Source organism: Haliotis cracherodii, unplaced genomic scaffold, assembly GCF_022045235.1.
Source record: "Haliotis cracherodii isolate W230 unplaced genomic scaffold, xgHalCrac1.p SCAF_2, whole genome shotgun sequence".
NCBI lineage: Eukaryota > Metazoa > Mollusca > Gastropoda > Lepetellida > Haliotidae > Haliotis > Haliotis cracherodii.
Genome location: NW_027266275.1, coordinates 3,198,265 through 3,219,473, shown reverse-complemented (window position 1 = coordinate 3,219,473; position 21,209 = coordinate 3,198,265). Strand labels below are relative to the sequence as shown.

The window sequence follows — 21,209 nt, the reverse complement described above, 5'->3', positions numbered from 1 at the left end:
GACTCAGCTGAGGATTGGGTGGTCATTGTGCGCGACATGGTTGATTGTGTTTCGATGCAGACCGTACCTTGACGATGTGCGTCGGTGCTCGTACTATCGACCACCGGTTTGCCTGTTCCTACCTTGGGTAGTTAAAGGTTGTCGTGGTATAACTGGAATACCAGCTTCGGTTTGTTACAGGTTGTGGTATAGCTTGAATATCAGCCTCGGTTAGTTAAAGGCTGTCGTGGTATTTCTTGAATATCAGCCCATGAAAATATCACCTGTGTCAGTCGATGAGGTCGCATGTTATGTAAGTTGACAAGAACGCCGATATCCTCAATATTCTGCTCACAGCGCCGTTGTATATATGTGTGTCAGATAACGTTTTCAAAGTCACTGAATGGCTTGGAATAGGGTGTGATAACATCTTTAAGCTATGAAATGCACAACATCCATCGCCTGATTTATTGTTTACATCGAATCAGAAAATGACAGTTATTCTTTAACCTTTATGAAAGCTGGGTGTGCATATGCTTGATCCTCCATAAACGTAACGCACCAGCAGAACATCAGAACATCATAATCACTGATCGAGCCAAGTAATTCCAGCCTAGTTCGGCAAGTGTGAAATCTGGACTTTTAAAGTCAGTTACCTCTCTTGCCTCGAGAAGATGCCAAGATTATTGCACTTGTATAGCGACGCGCATGCAAGTGTGTGTGTGTGGCTGCTTGTACTATTCCGGACTGATGCCGATTAATCGTGCTAGCCCACAAAGATACCATGGCAAATTTCTGTATCACTTCAATTCATAAATCCGTTGCAAAATCACGACGCCGATATACTTTGATGGATGGATCTAGACCTGGGCATTGCGAGTTCCGACTGAATATTAAAATGAAAGGGAAACAAAGGCTGCAAAAGATTTAGATTATTCTTCAGAAGAAATTAATACATTTAACGTAGAAGACTTTCCAGAATCACGGATATATGTTTTCAACAACACTGTTATACAAATGTTTTTTTTTTCGCGTTTACTCTGATACTTTGTAGGTTTGTTCATGAACCAATGTTGTTTTTATTACTAGATTCGAGGGTCGACCGATAGATAATGTGTAATCGTGAACTCTTTTGTTGTGGACAGTACATGGTGTCATAGAGGTATATCAAGAAACGGCTGAGTCAAATGATCAGAACGTGTATCTGTGACAAGTCAGCAACATGAGCAGGGGTCAGTGACTTTTGGAAAATGGCCAACCTTGAGGGACATGCAGTGATCAAGTACTTGCAGAAAGGGGCTTAACACCAAAAGCCATCCGTGAAGATATGAGTACAACACAAGTGAAGGGTGCCCCTTCCTATGCCACAGTAAAGATGTGGGCAGCAGAGTTGTAGGGAGAGCCTTGAAGACGACCCCTGTCCTTGACGGCCTGTCAAGGCAACAACACCAAAGGTGATCTCGAGAATCCAGGATATGTTGATGGCCGTGGCTGATCATATTGGTAGTATTTTCCAGGGAAGAGAACATTCCATTGTAACAGAAACTTTTGCAATGAAGAAAATATCAGCTCGTTTGGTTCCAAAGCTTCTGACATCTGTTCAAACGTACGCCAGACACAACATGTCTCGTGATAATCTAGCTCTGTTCGAAGCTGATCTAGAAAGGTTCTTGCAACAATTTGTGACTTTGGGTGAAACCTGGATTCTCCACTTGCAGCCTGAGTCCAAACAACAATGAAAACAGTGAAAGCATTTGACATTATCACTACCAAAGAATCCACCAACTGGAGTGATTATGGCCTCCCTCATCTGGGATCCAGGGGGTGTCATTATGGGGGACTACCGTCCATAAAGCCAGATAAGAAGACTGAGAGAAGTGGGAAGCTGATAAAAGGTGTACTCGTGTGCCATCCTATTGACATGGCTACAATCCTACAATGGCTATTGTGTCTTTGAACTCCTTCGACACCCGTCTTGTCCTCCTGGCCTGGCTCCACGAGACTTCCATCAAATTGACATGGCTACAATCCTACAATGGCTATTGTATCTTTGAACTCCTTCGACACCCGTCTTGTCCTCCTGGCCTGGCTCCATGAGACTTCCATCTGTTCTCGAACATGAGGAAAGCTCTGACCAGAACCCATTTCGACTCTTACGATGACGTCATTGCAGCTGCGGAACGGCCAAGTGAAGTCTTTCTAACAAACTGGGATAAAATCCATCCCACATCATTGCCAAAAGTGTATCAATGTGGAAGGTGATTATGTTGAAAAATATATCATAATATTTTTAGGCCAAGTCTGTCTATGTAAATCTCAGAACTTAGCAATATCCCTTCGAATTTCACCCAAAAGAATTTCCACTTCAACTTCAAATGTTTATTGTATGATAGGCCATAGGTAAAAATACATGAAGTGGATACAATACACAACAAAATAAATTTAACAAGAAGAATTCCATGTTTCATTTCTGTACGTTTCTGGTCTTGAAGACGTATTTGAAATATAACATAACAGATTATATATCTTACTTGTTTGGGTCGAACAGTATTGTGAGGAAAATTCTTTCAGTGTTTTTTTTTACTTCTTTCAGAAAAAAGCTTGTTCTCTTCTAAAGGCTTTTGCAATCGTTTACTAACTATATACTTATTTTATGAATAGATTTGCACTATATTTATTAAACTTTGGCAGATGTGTCCCGTTTTTTCTTCTATATTCTACTGAATCGCATATTTATGTTGCATTCGATAAAAGAGCAATTTAGTTAATAATAAACGTTTAACAACAAACAAGGTGCGTTTTATTTTTAATGCTATTTCGTGGTAACTCCTCTACATAACTCATAACAGCAAACATACAGATTTGAGTTATATTTTCAATCATATTTCGTTTTTAGTTCGTTACAGTCCTACCTTTACAATCAACCTAGTAAACACGTATGGACGCAACATTAGAGCGCGGAACTACTATGCTGACTGGCTGACGCTTTAAATTTGTAATCCCTCTTTGTGTAGACTCTTACATTTTCACGGGATACATTCTTCGTTACACACAGGCGCTTCATGAACTGTTTGTAATCAATCTGGTCTGTTGTACATGTTTGCCACGTTGTCAGGGCACGCGAGAAAGTGGGCGTGTCGTTTCCTGGAAGTCACAAATGCGGCCAATAGACTAACTCAGTCTCCACAAACCTATAATCTGATAACCGGGCCAAATACTTCATTTTGTCTTACATTTCTTAAACGATTCGTTGTCATGTCTAAACGTCATTCTGCCCAATCTAGTGGCCAGACTCGACTGAAAGTACTTCTAGATCTGGACCAAGTTCTTGCTGACTTCGAGGGCCATTTTCTTCGTCGATACAAGGAGAGATTCCCCGATCTGCCCTTCATTGAAGAGAAGGACCGAAACACGTTCTACCTGAGGGACCAATATGCTAAACTAGGGTCCGATCTGCCAGTATGTGAATAATTCCTGAAAGACTTTTGCCCATAATAATTATGAATGTATCCATAAAGCCACAAACATTACAACAATTACATTTTATCGATCGATCTTCTGATCACGAACAGGTGCTAGGTGGAAGGAAAAACCCTGAAAAAACACTCAGAAATATCTGATCGATGGTAAATCATCATCATTTGGGAAATATTAACATATGACAAGAAAATATATAAAAAGTCCTTAAAATAATTTTTTTATCTAAAAAATAGCCCTCTGTATCCTCACTTTGTGAAAATAGACTTGAAGCATAAATAAATATGACAAAATGTCTGTGTTGATAGGACAGAGTGAGGGACGTGTACATGGAGGAGAAGTTCTTCCTGAACCTCCCAGAGATAGAGGGGGCCGTGGCGGCGGCCAAGGAAATGGCAGAAATGGAGGAGTATGTTGAAAGTAAAAATATATTTATGACCAACCATGAGATAAGGGTCCTTATGGGTGAAAAATCCCATTTTGACATACAGCATACAATAATTTAGTCTGAGATTAATGTTCACAGCTCTCAAAGAAGCCTTGTAATGATTTGTAGTTTGGTAAAATCAAATATAAATAAATTGCAAGTGATTCCATGGCATTTGATTGGCTAACCAACCATTTTGGGGAATTTATGGTTCAATAAAGTGGGAAGAAATGAATCCACACCCTCTAACAGACTTCTCTTTCCTGACTGGCTGTATAACAGTGTCAGTGTGTTTGTATTGCAGTGTCGACGTGTTTATATGTACAAGTCCCCTGACGTTCTACAGATATTGTCTGAGTGAGAAGGTGAGTTCATCCTTACTGTAATGTGTCAGGTAAGGCCTGTGTTGCACAATGTCTTCACAATATCAGTTGTAGTGTTGCTGTGGAAACTGAGAATGAAATGATCAAGGGGTCCTTGTCACAAATCCTGTTTACTCTAAGTCCATGGCATTTACCATAGAGCTCCATCTGTCCACGCCATGGCATTTACCATAGAGCTCCATCTGTCCACGCCATGGCATTTACCATAGAGCTCCATCTGTCCACGCCATGGCATTCACCGTAGAGCTCTATCTGTCCACACCACGGCATTTACCATAGAGCTCGATCTGTCCACACCATGGCATTTACTGTAGAGCTCCATCTGTCCACACCATGGCATTTACTGTAGAGCTCCGTCTGTCCACACCATGACATTTACCCTAGAGCTCCATCTGTCCACACCATGGCATTTACCCTAGAGCTCCATCTGTCCACACCATGGCATTTACCCTAGAGCTCCATCTGTCCACACCATGGCATTTACTGAAGAGCTCTGTCTGTCCACACCATGGCATTTACTGTAGAGCTCCATCTGTCCACACCATGGCATTTACCGTAGAGCTCCATCTGTCCACACCATGGCATTTACCGTAGAGCTCCATCTGTCCCAAACATGACATTTACCGTAGAGCTCCATCTGTCCCCACCACGGCATTTACCGTAGAGCTCCATCTGTCCCAAACATGGCATTTACCCTAGAGCTCCATCTGTCCCAAACATGGCATTTACCGTAGAGCACCATCTGTCCACACCACAGCATTTACCGTAGAGCACCATCTGTCCCAAACATGGCATTTACCGTAGAGCTCCAGCTGTCCCAAACATGGCATTTACCCTAGAGCTCCAGCTGTCCACACCACGGCATTTACCGTAGAGCACCATCTGTCCACACCTTGGCATTTACCGTAGAGCTCCACCTGTCCACACCTTGGCATTTACGGTAGAGCTCCATCTGTCCACACCTTGGCATTTACCGTAGAGCTCCATCTGTCCCCACCTTGGCATTTACGGTAGAGCTCCATCTGTCCACACCTTGGCATTTACGGTAGAGCTCCATCTGTCCACACCTTGGCATTTACGGTAGAGCTCCATCTGTCCACACCTTGGCATTTACCGTAGAGCTCCATCTGTCCACACCTTGGCATTTACCGTATAGCTCCATCTGTCCGCACCTTGGCATTTACGGTAGAGCTCCATCTGTACCCACCTTGGCATTTACCATAGAGCTCCATCTGTCCACACCTTGGCATTTACCGTAGAGCTCCATCTGTCCACACCTTGGCATTTACCGTAGAGCTCCATCTGTCCACACCTTGGCATTTACCGTAGAGCTCCATCTGTCCACACCTTGGCATTTACCGTAGAGCTCCATCTGTCCACACCTTGGCATTTACCGTAGAGCTCCATCTGTCCCCACCTTGGCATTTACGGTAGAGCTCCATCTGTCCACACCTTGGCATTTACGGTAGAGCTCCATCTGTCCACACCTTGGCATTTACGGTAGAGCTCCATCTGTCCACACCTTGGCATTTACCGTAGAGCTCCATCTGTCCACACCTTGGCATTTACCGTATAGCTCCATCTGTCCGCACCTTGGCATTTACGGTAGAGCTCCATCTGTACCCACCTTGGCATTTACCATAGAGCTCCATCTGTCCACACCTTGGCATTTACCGTAGAGCTCCATCTGTCCACACCTTGGCATTTACCGTAGAGCTCCATCTGTCCACACCTTGGCATTTACCGTAGAGCTCCATCTGTCCACACCTTGGCATTTACCGTAGAGCTCCATCTGTCCACACCTTGGCATTTATCGTAGAGCACCATCTGTCCCCACCTTGGCATTTACCGTAGAGCTCGATCTGTCCACACCTTGGCATTTACCGTAGAGCTCCATCTGTCCACACCTTGGCATTTACCGTAGAGCTCCATCTGTCCACACCTTGGCATTTACCGTAGAGCACCATCTGTCCACACCTTGGCATTTACCGTAGAGCACCATCTGTCTACACCATGGCATTTACCGTAGAGCTCCATCTGTTCCCACCTTGGCATTTACCGTAGAGCTCCATCTGGCCACACCTTGGCATTCACCGTAGAGCTCCATCTGTCCACACCATGGCATTCACCGTAGAGTTCCATCTGTTCCCACCTTGGCATTTACGGTAGAGTTCCATCTGTCCACACCTTGGTTTTCACCGTAGAGTTCCATCTGTCCACACCTTGGCATTTACGGTAGAGTTCCATCTGTCCCCACCTTGGCATTTACGGTAGAGCTCCATCTGTCCACCTTGGCATTTACCGTAGAGCTCCATCTGTCCATACCTTGGCATTTACCGTAGAGCTCCATCTGTCCACACCATGGCATTTACCGTAGAGCTCCATCTGTCCACACCTTGGCATTTACCGTAGAGCTCCATCTGTCCCCACCTTGGCATTTACGGTAGAGCTCCATCTGTCCACACCTTGGCATTTACCGTAGAGCTCCATCAGTCCACACCTTGGCATTTACCGTAGAGCTCCATCTGTCCACACCTTGGCATTTACCGTAGAGTTCCATCTGTCCACACCTTGGCATTTACCGTAGAGCTCCATCTGTCCACACCTTGGCATTTACGGTAGAGCTCCATCTGTCCACACCTTGGCATTTACCGTAGAGCTCCATCTGTTCCCACCTTGGCATTTACGGTAGAGCTCCATCTGTCCACACCATGGCATTTACTGTAGAGCTCCATCTGTCCACACCTTGGCATTTACGGTAGAGCTCCATCTGTCCACACCTTGGCATTTACGGTAGAGCTCCATCTGTCCACACCTTGGCATTTACGGTAGAGCTCCATCTGTCCACACCTTGGCATTTACCGTAGAGCTCCATCTGTCCACACCTTGGCATTTACCGTATAGCTCCATCTGTCCGCACCTTGGCATTTACGGTAGAGCTCCATCTGTACCCACCTTGGCATTTACCATAGAGCTCCATCTGTCCACACCTTGGCATTTACCGTAGAGCTCCATCTGTCCACACCTTGGCATTTACCGTAGAGCTCCATCTGTCCACACCTTGGCATTTACCGTAGAGCTCCATCTGTCCACACCTTGGCATTTACCGTAGAGCTCCATCTGTCCACACCTTGGCATTTATCGTAGAGCACCATCTGTCCCCACCTTGGCATTTACCGTAGAGCTCGATCTGTCCACACCTTGGCATTTACCGTAGAGCTCCATCTGTCCACACCTTGGCATTTACCGTAGAGCTCCATCTGTCCACACCTTGGCATTTACCGTAGAGCACCATCTGTCCACACCTTGGCATTTACCGTAGAGCACCATCTGTCTACACCATGGCATTTACCGTAGAGCTCCATCTGTTCCCACCTTGGCATTTACCGTAGAGCTCCATCTGGCCACACCTTGGCATTCACCGTAGAGCTCCATCTGTCCACACCATGGCATTCACCGTAGAGTTCCATCTGTTCCCACCTTGGCATTTACGGTAGAGTTCCATCTGTCCACACCTTGGTTTTCACCGTAGAGTTCCATCTGTCCACACCTTGGCATTTACGGTAGAGTTCCATCTGTCCCCACCTTGGCATTTACGGTAGAGCTCCATCTGTCCACCTTGGCATTTACCGTAGAGCTCCATCTGTCCATACCTTGGCATTTACCGTAGAGCTCCATCTGTCCACACCATGGCATTTACCGTAGAGCTCCATCTGTCCACACCTTGGCATTTACCGTAGAGCTCCATCTGTCCCCACCTTGGCATTTACGGTAGAGCTCCATCTGTCCACACCTTGGCATTTACCGTAGAGCTCCATCAGTCCACACCTTGGCATTTACCGTAGAGCTCCATCTGTCCACACCTTGGCATTTACCGTAGAGTTCCATCTGTCCACACCTTGGCATTTACCGTAGAGCTCCATCTGTCCACACCTTGGCATTTACGGTAGAGCTCCATCTGTCCACACCTTGGCATTTACCGTAGAGCTCCATCTGTTCCCACCTTGGCATTTACGGTAGAGCTCCATCTGTCCACACCATGGCATTTACTGTAGAGCTCCATCTGTCCACACCTTGGCATTTACGGTAGAGCTCCATCTGTCCACACCTTGGCATTTACCGTAGAGCTCCATCTGTCCACACCTTGGCATTTACGGTAGAGCTCCATCTGTTCCCACCTTGGCATTTACGGTAGAGCTCCATCTGTCCCCACCATGGCATTCACCGTAGAGCACCATCTGTCCACCTTGGCATTTACCGTAGAGCTCCATCTGTCCACACCATGGCATTTACCGTAGAGATCCATCTGTCCCCACCTTGGCATTTACCCTAGAGCTCCATCTGTCCACACCATGGCATTTACCGTAGAGCTCCATCTGTCCCCACCTTGGCATTTACCGTAGAGCTCCATCTGTCCCCACCATGGCATTTACGGTAGAGCTCCATCTGTCCCCACCTTGGCATTTACGGTAGAGTTCCATCTGTCCCCACCTTGGCATTTACGGTAGAGTTCCATCTGTCCCCACCTTGGCATTTACGGTAGAGTTCCATCTGTCCACACCTTGGCATTTACCGTAGAGCTCCATCTGTCCCCACTTTGGCATTTACGGTAGAGCTCCATCTGTCCACACCATGGCATTTACCGTAGAGCTCCATCTGTCCACACCTTGGCATTTACCGTAGAGCTCCATCTGTCCACACCTTGGCATTTACGATAGAGCTCCATCTGTCCACACCAAGGCAGAGACTCTAGAGCTAAGTGTGGACTAGGTGCTACGCCTCAAACACAGGATGTCTTGGTGGGATGTCTATGGTAGCCCAGTGGGCAGAGATTTATCCCTACCAGGATATATTGGTGGGAGTTTGAACCCCAGATCGGCTCAGTTTATGATCCTTGATCAGTACAAACCATACCAACATTCCTGGGTTTCACTGAAGTGGTCTCTAACCTTTCACTGAAATACTGTCACGCAGTTCTCTAACTCACGCATACTCATTGGTGTTCCATTCTGTGTCGTCTAACAGTAGAAGCTTCATAAAAGCATGGAAGGCAGACAGAAAATAGTTAAGCTGTCATGTTCTAGAATAAAGAAAATGTATGAAAAATCACTAAAGGTTATAATTCTATAGCTCAATATTCATACTTGCCATACCATCACGGACCTGTCATACCATCACGGATCCGGGTTAGAATAGGATAGGTCTTCTGCCACCCATTCTTGACGTATGAGGCGACTTTGCTTGTCGTAAGAGGCGACTAACGGGATCAGGTGGTCAGGCTTGCTTACTTGGTAGATGCATGTCATGGTATCCCAATTGCATAGATCAATGCTCATGATATCAATAACTGGATTGTCTGGTCCAGACCTGATTATTTACAGATCGCCATCATATAGCTTGAATATTACTGAGTGCGGCGTTAAACAACAAACAAATAAACAAACAAAATATAGCACCACGTTTCTTTGTTTACAATATCCAATGCTACTGTCCGTCATGTCGTTCGTCCATAGTTCCAGTGGGTGGAGAAGCACCTGGGGGCGGCCTGGGTGGACCGGACAATCATTGCCAAGGACAAGACCATGATGTATGGCCATATACTCTTCGATGACCGACCTTACATCAAAGGTTCGTTTCAGTATCATACGGGAAGCATTTCATATACTCATCTTCAAGGGGCATGGTTGGCCCAGTGGACTAGGAGCACTGTAATTCACTATGCACAGTTGCATCCCTATGTCATGCGAGAATTTGATAAACATGGTTGACATCAAAGTATTAGTGAACGCAGTATTCTTGGGTTGCTGTCATGGTGTTAGTGACAGCAGTATTCTTGTAGTGACATCACAGTGTTAGTGACAGCAGTATTCTTGTAGTGACATCACAGTGTTAGTGATAGCAGTATTCTTATAGTGACATCACAGTGTTAGTGACAGCAGTATTCTTATAGTGACGTCACAGTGTTAGTGACAGCAGTATTCTTATAGTGACATCACAGTGTTAGTGACAGCAGTATTCTTATAGTGACATCACAGTGTTAGAGACAGCAGTATTCTTATAGTGACATCACAGTGTCAGTGACAGCAGTATTCTTATAGTGACATCACAGTGTCAGTGACAGCAGTATTCTTAAAGTGACATCACAGTGTTAGTGACAGCAGTATTCTTATAGTGACATCACAGTGTTAGTGACAGCAGTATTCTTGTAGTGACGTCACAGTGTTAGTGACAGCAGCATTCTTATAGTGACATCACAGTGTTATTGACAGCAGTATTCTTGTAGTGACATCACAGTGTCAGTGACAGCAGTATTCTTATAGTGACATCACAGTGTTAGTGACAGCAGTATTCTTGTAGTGACGTCACAGTGTTAGTGACAGCAGCATTCTTATAGTGACATCACAGTGTTAGTGACAGCAGTATTCTTACAGTGACGTCACAGTGTTAGTGACAGCAGTATTCTTATACTGACATCACAGTGTAAGTGACAGCAGTATTCTTGTAGTGACATCACAGTATTAGTGACAGCAGTATTCTTGTAGTGACCCTTTTACAAGAGGCGCTGGCTGAGATTATTCAAGGGAGACAACTCTTAAATAATAAAGAAGGGTGACAACTCTTGTTGATGAGTTACGGCAATGACATTAAATACATCTTCATAGCATCTTACAGATGCAAAGGTTTTGAATATCACAACTCAGAAAAGAAATCTTTCTTGTGAGAAGCTTATCTGAGTTTTGTACCTGGATTCCCCTTCCTCCAAGCTTGTCCAAAACTGAGAAGTCAGGTGGAGCATCATGCAAGTGGTGGGGCGCTGGGGTAGCCCAGTGATAAAAGCATTTGAGAATCATGCCAAAGGCCCGGGTTCAATTCCCCACATGGGTACAATGTGTAAGGCCCATTTCTGGTGTCCCCCGCCGTGATATTACTTGAATATTGCAAAATGCGGGGTAAAACCCAACTCACTCACTCACTCATGCATGTGGTGTCTGTTCTAACAGGAGCATGCAAGAAGCCGTCCTGGGAGCACATCGTGTTCACATCACACCACAACGTCAAGACAGATCTCCGAGGCAAGCGGCGGCTAGACAACTGGACAGATGGACAGTGGAAAGATATCATTGAGGACTTTAGAAAGAGAATTTAAACATTTTCATAATTAATTAATCTCTAATCTTGGTGAATGGATTCCTTGTAGGTTTGTGTATATGTATTTTGTTCATCTATTGAATATACATTTTTTGATGATCTCTCGCCATCTGCTGCAACTATTCTTCATTGTTGTGATTGTAGCACTGGGTTTCTTGTCTGCCTCGTCACAGTGTAAACCGTATGTCTGACCTCAGAAAACCCTGATTTACTGATCACTACTGGGTTTCATGTTGGCCTTGTCACAGTGTAAACCGTATGTCTGACCTCAGGAAACCCTGATTTACTGATCACTACTGGGTTTCATGTCGGCCTCGTCACAGTGTAAACCGTATGTCTGACCTCAGGAAACCCTGATTTACTGATCACTACTGGGTTTCATGTCGGCCTCGTCACAGTGTAAACCGTATGTCCGACCTCAGGAAACCCTGATTTACTGATCACTACTGGGTTTCATGTCGGCCTTGTCAGTGTAAACCGTATGTCCGACCTCAGGAAACCCTGATTTACTGATCACTACTGGGTTTCATGTTGGCCTCGTCACAGTGTAAACCGTATGTCTGACCTCAGGAAACCCTGATTTACTGATCACTACTGGGTTTCATGTTGGCCTCGTCACAGTGTAAACCGTATGTCTGACCTCAGGAAACCCTGATTTACTGATCACTACTGGGTTTCATGTCGGCCTCGTCACAGTGTAAACCGTATGTCTGACCTCAGGAAACCCTGATTTACTGATCACTACTGGGTTTCATGTCGGCCTCGTCACAGTGTAAACCGTATGTCCGACCTCAGGAAACCCTGATTTACTGATCACTACTGGGTTTCATGTTGGCCTTGTCACAGTGTAAACCGTATGTCCGACCTCAGGAAACCCTGATTTACTGATCACTACTGGGTTTCATGTTGGCCTTGTCACAGTGTAAACCGTATGTCCGGCCTCAAGAAACCCTGATTTACTGATCACTACTGGGTTTCATGTTGGCCTTGTCACAGTGTAAACCGTATGTCCGACCTCAGGAAACCCTGATTTACTGATCACTACTGGGTTTCATGTCGGCCTCGTCACAGTGTAAACCGTATGTCCGGCCTCAGGAAACCCTGTTTTACTGATCACTACTGGGTTTCATGTCGGCCTCGTCACAGTGTAAACCGTATGTCCCGCCTCAGGAAACCCTGATTTACTGATCACTACTGGGTTTCATGTCTGCCTCGTCACAGTGTAAACCGTATGTCCGGCCTCAAGAAACCCTAATTTACTGATCACTACTGAGAACATCTGCACAGGTACGACTAGACTTTCAGGGACTGCCCAGTTATTTTAAGGAGGTTGGGGGAAATTTGTTTTTGGACCATATATTTTGTCGACACCGCCTGTTTTTTTTTCATGAGCACCCCTCTCTTAACTCACACACACTGAATCCACAGCAAACTGTTATTTATACAAAATAATGTTCACATTTGAACAAATAGAGCTATTTTGTCCACAGTCGTCTCTATATAATTGTGATAAATTTTGGTGACCACCCTCACTCCCACTTTCGCTTTGGCATTTTTCATGACACCCCTAATCTCACCAGCTCATCTATCACAAAATAAATGAGTCATTATTTGTTGAACTGGAAATCTATTTTAATACAGACATTAGACAGATCCTTTGCCTCCAACATTACACTGCTACTAGGGGGCATTGTTAAGCACTTTGTATAGAAAGCAGTGTTAAATCAAACTCATTCACTCGCTCTAAGAAACCGGTGGCTCAATTTTCTTAAAAAAACCAAAATGTCTGCCTTAATGACATAGTATAATTTGAGCTCACTGTAGAAAGTAGGGCTGGGATGATACATCCACTCTGCGATCCGATACGGACCAGGATACGATCAAAAATGCATGACGATACTTGCATGTGCGCTTATCTGTGGTGCGTAAGCCATCTTTTTCACAGACAGGGTGGCCAAATACCTGGCATACTGACGATTAACATTTGGCAGTGTGAAGAATGGCGCAATGGATGAAAATATGTACGTTTTCACTACCAATTAGTCTTTAGTGTAACTGTTTTAAAAGCAAACATATAAGGTAAGAATCAATATATTTACATAGTGTGCGACTGTGATCAATACTTGTATCGAGAAGTAACAAATCGGGATCCACCGTTGCATCGTCCTACCACGAGTAGAAAGTTGTCCAGTGAGAAGCTTTATCCTAAATCTGCGGCCAGATGATTCAGAAATCAGTCTCAGACATCATAACTGACATTCCTGCTAGCAAAATCATGAAGCATGAAAAAACCCAGTAATTTGAAAAAACAAATGAATTGCCTGAATAATAGACATATCCTGAATTTAATGAAAACTTCAAGCCACCAACACGTGCAGCTTTCAGCATTAGTGTATTAGGGACTGGGGGTGAAGAGATACGGCACACCAATGACCACTAGTACTTCACTAAGTGACTAAGTGACTCACTGTGGTGTCATGATATATACAACTCTACAGGTGTAGAAGGTGATAAGTTCTTTATTCATAAAATCAACATCATATTAACAAAATAACAAATATAGATTCTTCTGAACACAATTTCTCTAAATAAAATATTTCACAGATAGCTTTGCTTTACAAAATATACACATGCAAATGTACAAAAGATAAACTTATATGTACGAATTTGAGCATCAATACCTGAATACTGTATGTCAGTCAGCAGGATCGAGACGGTGGTGCCATCCACCGACAGTCTGTACAGTGCTGTGGAAATGTTCAACCTAGAAGATCATCATTGAACACAACAGGAATGGAGGTCCAATCCAACAACACTGTACGTACATATACCAGCCAAGGCCACGTGTACCGGTAATGTCCCTCAAGAAGAAAAGACTTTGATTGGGCTGTAGAGAATCTTGAAGGCAACACCGATGGTGGAAATGATTCACAAAACGTGGTCCTGAGATTAAGCTTTGATAAAAGGTCTGACTAATATATATATTTAAAAAAGACTGTTTTTAGTTTCTGTTTTCACTGTAATTTGCTAAAACTATATGCATGTTTTCCAGGGCAATTTTGAGAAAAAATGAACAAGACCGATAATCAACAGGCATTAGTAAAACAAAATCCAGACAGGAATTCTGAGGCCATGTACTTTATATTTACATTTTCCGTGTAACTGATTTCCAATCAACTGGAAAGATCTTTTCCTCCCTAGCATCTCGGAAACACAAATGTCTGGACTATAGGAGCAAAAAAAGTAAAATCTGTTTAAAAAGAAACGTTCTGTCTAACACAGTGGCTTTGTGAGAGCTAACATACATAGAACTTGATTTGTCCTCTGTGACACACCAAGGGTTAGCATTGGTGCTCATCGTGTGTGCCCAGATGTAATTACCCCCCACGTTCAGCCTCACTGTGGTGTGGCTGCTCTATTTGGGAGCAGAGCATGTAGTGCCAAGTGATGGCAATATTTACATTGAAAACATTATTTACATCAGGAGTGAATATTGCAATAGAACGTAACCACTTAATTGTTGATATACTTGTGTATGTACTAAGCTAAATAGGATTGTCATGTACGTGTCGGTTACAATCAGTATAACTGGCTCCCACAGGAGATATCACTTGGGTGAGAGCAAGCGATATCTACATTGTAGATATCACTGCTATGGAATTGCATCACAATAGGGCTGGGACGGGTAACTCGGGTACCCGGGTCGGGTGGGTACTGAGTAGGACCCGGGTACCCACAGGACTACTCGGACCCGTGGATAGTCGTGTGATATATAGGTCTTTGAAAGGCATTTAGAAGTGATTCACATTAGGAAGGGAATATATGGATGTCAACTTCTTCTGACTGTGCACCCATTCCTTCTGATTTTTCATATGGTTGAATAAAGATATAACTTAAGTCAACTTCAGTGTATGCATGACCAGATCATTTAATACATGTATCTAAATATATTTTGCAAGTGCTGTGGTAAAAAGAATATTCCAATTGGACATTTTGTATCTCTTGAGACCTACAGTGGGTACCCGGTTAGGGTCCAGTAATAGGGGGGTGGGTACCCTGGTAGAAAATTTGGACTCGTCCCAGCCCTAAATCAAAATGCTTTGCAGACCATTGTGACGTCATTGTATACCATGATGTCACAATCAAATGACATCACTAATGGCTCTGCCCCTGAAGCTGTTGGCATTACTTTTTACATTTAGTACTTTTTTTAGACACTGTTTTATTACTGTCTACAAACTGAAAAAGTTGGAAGAATGATGTTGGATGATAAATAGAATCTCACCCTAGTGTCTTTTGATATCAAATATATCAACAAGCCTCAGAGTTTTAAACTTTTATCGACTATATTTGATATAAAAAGACACTTGTGAGAGATTCTCCATATCACAGATGTACAGTAGCTTCATTACTTACACACACACATACATGAGGTTGCCATAAATCCCACAACTGGTAAATCCTGTCTGTAGACTCTTGCTGCAATATGACACAGTGGAAATGCATAACATATTATTATATAACTATTCGTGTACTTAGATCCACTATCACCATCATAGAAAAGCAATATTAATCTTCAAACATCATAACTTTATATAGCACTGAAATAATATTGAGGTCCGATTATTACCGTTCTCTATATTTTGCACTGTTTTCCAATGTGATAAACTTGTATTGTTTCCCATGGAAGCTTTACAGTTGAGTCAAAACAAACCTACAGTCGCTTAAGTCTCTCAACAACTTGGTTGTGTGTAGCTGTTTGATCAGCCATGAAAGGAATACCATCTCCCTTCCTATTGCAGAGGAATAATGAGGATCAAGGCAGCACAACCAATTCCTCACAGCAACGCAACAATAATTGTGCAGATATTGCATTGAAGTACGTCCACAACCAGCTCGACCATATCTTTACATGTAGAACACTGCAGGGTCAGCCTGTTCCCTGTGTGGTGATACAAGACATGTATGCCATGATGCTGTGTGTACATGTAGAACACTGCAGGGTCAGCCTGTCCCCCGTGTGGTGATACAAGGCATGTATGCCATGATGCTGTGTGTACATGTAGAACACTGCAGGGTCAGCCTGTCCCCCGTGTGGTGATACAAGGCATGTATGCCATGATGCTGTGTGTACATGTATTGTCCACCATCAGCAGCCATCTTGATGACATACATGTCATCCAGGAGCAGGGAGATGACCTTTCTCCACACACTTCCTCCATTGCTGCTTGGGTTAATTAACTGCAGATATTATGAACACGGTCTTGCATGAAACGAAGTGTGATGACATGTCCATATTCATTCATCACCACATGCCCTTTTCAATGACCTGCAAGAGGACTTGTCCCCCTATTGATGAATGTTCTGTACTTAGATGGAACCCAGTCGCAAAAATGGCCATTAGAGGGGCAAGAGTCACTAATAATAACACGGAATAACACGAGTTAGTCACGAATGATCCACATTATATATATGGATTATTATATATAACAACCTTTGGAAGACTTCATTAGAGGTTTTCTTCCAGGCTGGTATTCACATTCGTAGTTCATCAAGTAATACTTGCATGACCTCTAATTAGGTCTTATGAATTCTGCCAATATTAATGCAATATATCCCATTTCTACAGTCATCACGATATATGTGATACAGGCATCATTAAAACACCTGGTATATTGACGACTACCAGGTTTGACACCAGCTGTGTATAAAGGCACTTGTAACAGATCCAGAACTAGGGAACAGTGGAACATCTCCAATATCAGCTGTTGAAACCAAGGCAGGTGTAGATCAGCAGTTGAGCAAGGGTGGTAAAAGTAAGCGCACATGTATATCTGTTATCCGGTTACTGCTGTTCCAAGTTCCCCCCTCTGTATAACTTCATTTACACGAGTCAGCAGGAATTGACGATCACGGCCCTCCTAAAATCAAAAAAACATATTTACTTGATAGGTGACATCTTTAAAAAAACATAAAACGAATGGTCTTGCCACACCGGTCATGGCTTGATCTGATTAGAACATAACAAAGATGTTGTACTGAGATCATGATGTGCTGAAACAAGGATTCAAACCTACACCATGACAAAGAGTTTTTAGCAACCTAGACCACTAAGCCAACCATGTGCCTGGATCTGGACCACACCAACATGTGGTCAATCATGACCATCTGATCCTGTGGCTCGGCATGGAACGTGGATCACGACTGTCCTGGAATTCTCCAAGAGACACCTCAAAGCACAAAGCACTTTGAAGCACAGAGCCATTAGAAGCACAGAGCCATCAGAAGCACAGAGCCATCAGAAGCACAGAGCACTCCTAAGCACAGACCACTCTGAAGCACAGAGCGCTCAAAAGCAGACTGCACTCAGAAGCAGACAGCACTCTGAAGCACAGAGCACTCCGAAGCAGAGTGCAATTCAACGTATCAGGGAACACCCATGTGAGGACTCCGGATTAGAATAGATCCCAAGCAGCCACTGCAGATCGTCAGAGACTACATGGATTGGGTGTCCAGACTCGGTGACATGGTTGATGAAGCCCTGTCTTACCCCGGCATAATATCAATGACTGGAGCACTATGGAACACTACAGAGCACTATGATGCACGAGGACAAGATGTCCAGGTTTCACTGACCATCTTGAGTTGTTCCTTGAGCAGCTGTTCCATCTTCTTGTAGCCCTGAGACACCGCCCAGTAGTAGTACATCAGAAGACTGCAACATACATGGTCACACATTAATACAGGTTCACACATGAACACATATTTCAATTAAAGAATTCTCTTGTTATTTTAAAGTATGATATCTCTATAAGTTGTCAAGGTAACATTCTGATGTTAGAAGTTGTCACATGATTTTTCCACAAAAAAGGGAGGTAATGCTGGCGGTTGTCATCTTCCCTACCAAAACTCTGCACACATACATTGCTGTTGTGAGCTTGAAGTGTGCTCCCCTCTTTAAGACTACCTAACAAGTCAGAGCTAAACAATCTGATGCAAATTGTGTAAAGAAAAAACAGAATATTTATGTACGTAATATGCGTAGTGACAGCAATTAAGAAGAATCATGTTAAAGAAATCTGATTGGATTAAAAACAGTCAACAAACTTGACCCAAGGGAGACAAGTTCAACTATATTGGTTACCCAAAAGAGGAAATTGAAATACCCACTGAGAATGAATAAATGAGAATAATACCAACTGGCTTAAAATCATTTGGAGCACTGCTGTACAACTTCAGAATGTCAGAAACTGACTTTCAAGGAGGCTCCTGAAGGCTAATCTTTGCCCTGAGTGTACAGAGGTCTCAAGGCTGATCATTACCCTGTGTGTACAGAGGTCTAAAGGCTAATCTTTGCCCTGTGAACACAGAGGTCTAAAGGCTAATATTTGCCCTGTGTGTACAGAGGTCTAAAGGCTAATATTTGCCCTGTGTGTACAGAGGTCTCAAGGCTAATATTTGCCCTGTGTGTACAGAGGTCTAAAGGCTAATCTTTGCCCTGTGTGTACAGAGGTCTAAAGGCTAATCTTTGCCCTGTGAACACAGAGGTCTAAAGGCTAATATTTGCCTTGTGTGTACAGAGGTCTAAAGGCTAATAACTGCCCTGTGTGTACAGAGGTCTAAAGGCTAATCTTTGCCCTGTGTGTACAGAGGTTTCAAGGCTAATATTTGCCCTGTGTGTACAGTCCTAGAAACTTTGCCTTGCCCTGTCAGCACCTTACACCCATGACCCATGTCCTTACCACAGCAGTATGATGGCGGGCACAAAGAAGCCCACTGTGCCCAGATAGGAGAAGATGTCCCTGGCCACGGAGGGCCACGTCCTCACGGTGTTGGTGATGGTGTCAAAGATGACATAGTCTTCATGGCTGTACAGGCGGAAGGGGCCGCAACTCTGAGATGGATGGACACTGACAACAAGAAAACACTTCCTGTGAGATGTTGGTCCAGGTTAAAGAGTAATCCCTACAACTTCCCTAATAATGCCTACCTTTGTAGGAGGAACTCGTACCCCAGCAGCAATACATCTTTATAAGCATACCGGCAAACCCAATAAATGTTATGCAGATCAAGTTACTTGTTGCAACCATGATGCAGTGATGACTTGCAAAAGGCCACAGAAGAAATCTCTATGTAAAAATCAGATTGCCAGATATCACTCAAGTGATAGAACTGCAAAGCTGCTTGACTCAGATCTACACAGATATCTGTTTGAGGTTGCAACTTACGTTCCGATGAGGTATCCGAGGGGGATGACCGAGAGGACGAAGGAGAACAGTAATACTGTCATGAAGAACGAGTGTGACCTTGATGCTCGATACGGCCGCAAGGCTGGGATGCAGTTGTTTAACACAGTCAGCTGAAACCATCAAACACGAGCAGCGCCCATTTCTAAAAGCAATCATGGCACTAGAATTTATCGAATAATGCCACACTCAGCAATCATCCAACCATATGACAACAACTTGTAAATAATCAAGTCTGGACCAGATAAACCAGTGGTTGATACTATGGGCAATAATCCACTTGGTCAGGGAACAACGTCTGACCACTCGATTCATTAAGTCGCCTTGTATGGCAAAAACAGGTTATTGGGGACCAATTCTGACCCATAATTCCATCGGGGGCATGGAGTGTTGTAATATCCTAGATTACAACAGTCTAAATAAGGTGAAACACTACCCCAAGGCTCCACCATGATACATGGCCTTCACTATGATACATTATCCGTACTGACTACGATGATACAAGATACAGGTTTTTCAGGAATAACCCTATCTTACTGTTATGAACTTTACATGCTAAACCTGGCCTAGCTCTTATTGGTTACATTCACCCATAGCTATTTGCAAGAGTTCAAATGTAGGGCTCTTCGACCTGGCCGGATGCACACAAGCAGATCAGACAGAGGGATGAATGTAGGTCACTTCGAGAAGCATTTCGAGATACACATCAATATCATGACCAGTGTATCGAGATACGTGTCATTGCACCTCTAAATCTAAACACAAAGATTGGTTTCTGGAGAGGGATGTTTTAACACATACCAGGTACTGGTCATGAAGCTTTCTGATTAAAGCAAGGATGTTTACATGTAATATAAAACTTGTGTAACTACATAAATATTTGTCCTTTGTGTAGGTCCACAAGCAATCAATGGACAAATGTCACAAAGTCTTGTGAGATCCAAATACAGCTGGTCAGTCATGCATGGTGTAAGAGACATAAGATGTCAACTGGACTTGACAATAACTTACCCTTTTCACATAAAATATAACGAGAACTTTCATCAGTGTCATGGCTGGGATGAGGGGTGAGAAGAACATGCCCAACCTGTGTGGCAGAGAAACAGAGGACAGATCAGTGCAAGCAGCTGTGTGCAAACAGATTTACCTCTTGGATTGCTGACACAAAGAGAATCAGTACCTAGCAAACTCAGACTCTTTAACTTATCGCTTATAGTGTTCACGTTTGTTTGTTTAATGCAACACTCAGTAATATTCCACCTACTCTGACAGCAGCCTGTAAATAATCAAGTCTGGACCAGACAATCCAGTGATTGATATCATATTTTGCTTGTTTGTTTATTGTTTAACGCCACACTCAGCAATATTCCACCTATATGACGGTGGTCTGTAAATCGAGTCTGGACCAGACAATCCAGTGACTAACATCATGAGCATCTATCTACACAATTGAGACATGATGACAAGCATCAACCAAGTCAGCAAGCCCGATCACAAAATCCTGTTAGTCACCTCATACAACAAGCATAGTTGCCTTTTACAGCAAGC

The 21,209-nt window shown here is 43.6% G+C and overlaps 2 protein-coding genes across 3 annotated transcripts in view; one reads left to right on the top strand and one right to left on the bottom strand.

Moving 5' to 3' along the window:
• The first annotated feature begins 2,918 nt into the window (after positions 1–2,918).
• LOC139468618 (5'(3')-deoxyribonucleotidase, cytosolic type-like) lies at positions 2,919–11,458 on the top strand. Its single transcript, XM_071250734.1, has 5 exons — positions 2,919–3,438; positions 3,765–3,865; positions 4,188–4,248; positions 9,780–9,894; positions 11,268–11,458. The coding sequence occupies exons 1-5, from the start codon at positions 3,076–3,078 to the stop codon at positions 11,411–11,413; spliced, it is 786 nt and encodes a 261-aa protein (XP_071106835.1). The 5' UTR covers positions 2,919–3,075; the 3' UTR covers positions 11,414–11,458.
• A 2,473-nt stretch (positions 11,459–13,931) lies between these two features.
• The window catches only part of LOC139469464 (transmembrane channel-like protein 7), a 34,579-nt gene continuing 27,301 nt past the window's right edge, over positions 13,932–21,209 (bottom strand). The window contains exons 12-16 of one of the 2 annotated variants that reach the window (XM_071251643.1): positions 20,673–20,748; positions 19,644–19,774; positions 19,158–19,325; positions 18,052–18,130; positions 13,932–17,336 (exon numbers count right to left, since the gene is read on the bottom strand). In XM_071251643.1, coding sequence (XP_071107744.1) covers positions 17,253–17,336; positions 18,052–18,130; positions 19,158–19,325; positions 19,644–19,774; positions 20,673–20,748 — 538 coding nt within the window. In that variant the 3' untranslated portion in view covers positions 13,932–17,252. Of the gene's footprint in view, positions 17,337–18,051; positions 18,131–19,157; positions 19,326–19,643; positions 19,807–20,672; positions 20,749–21,209 lie in introns of those variants that run through there. The other variant, XM_071251645.1, reaches the window with a different exon arrangement.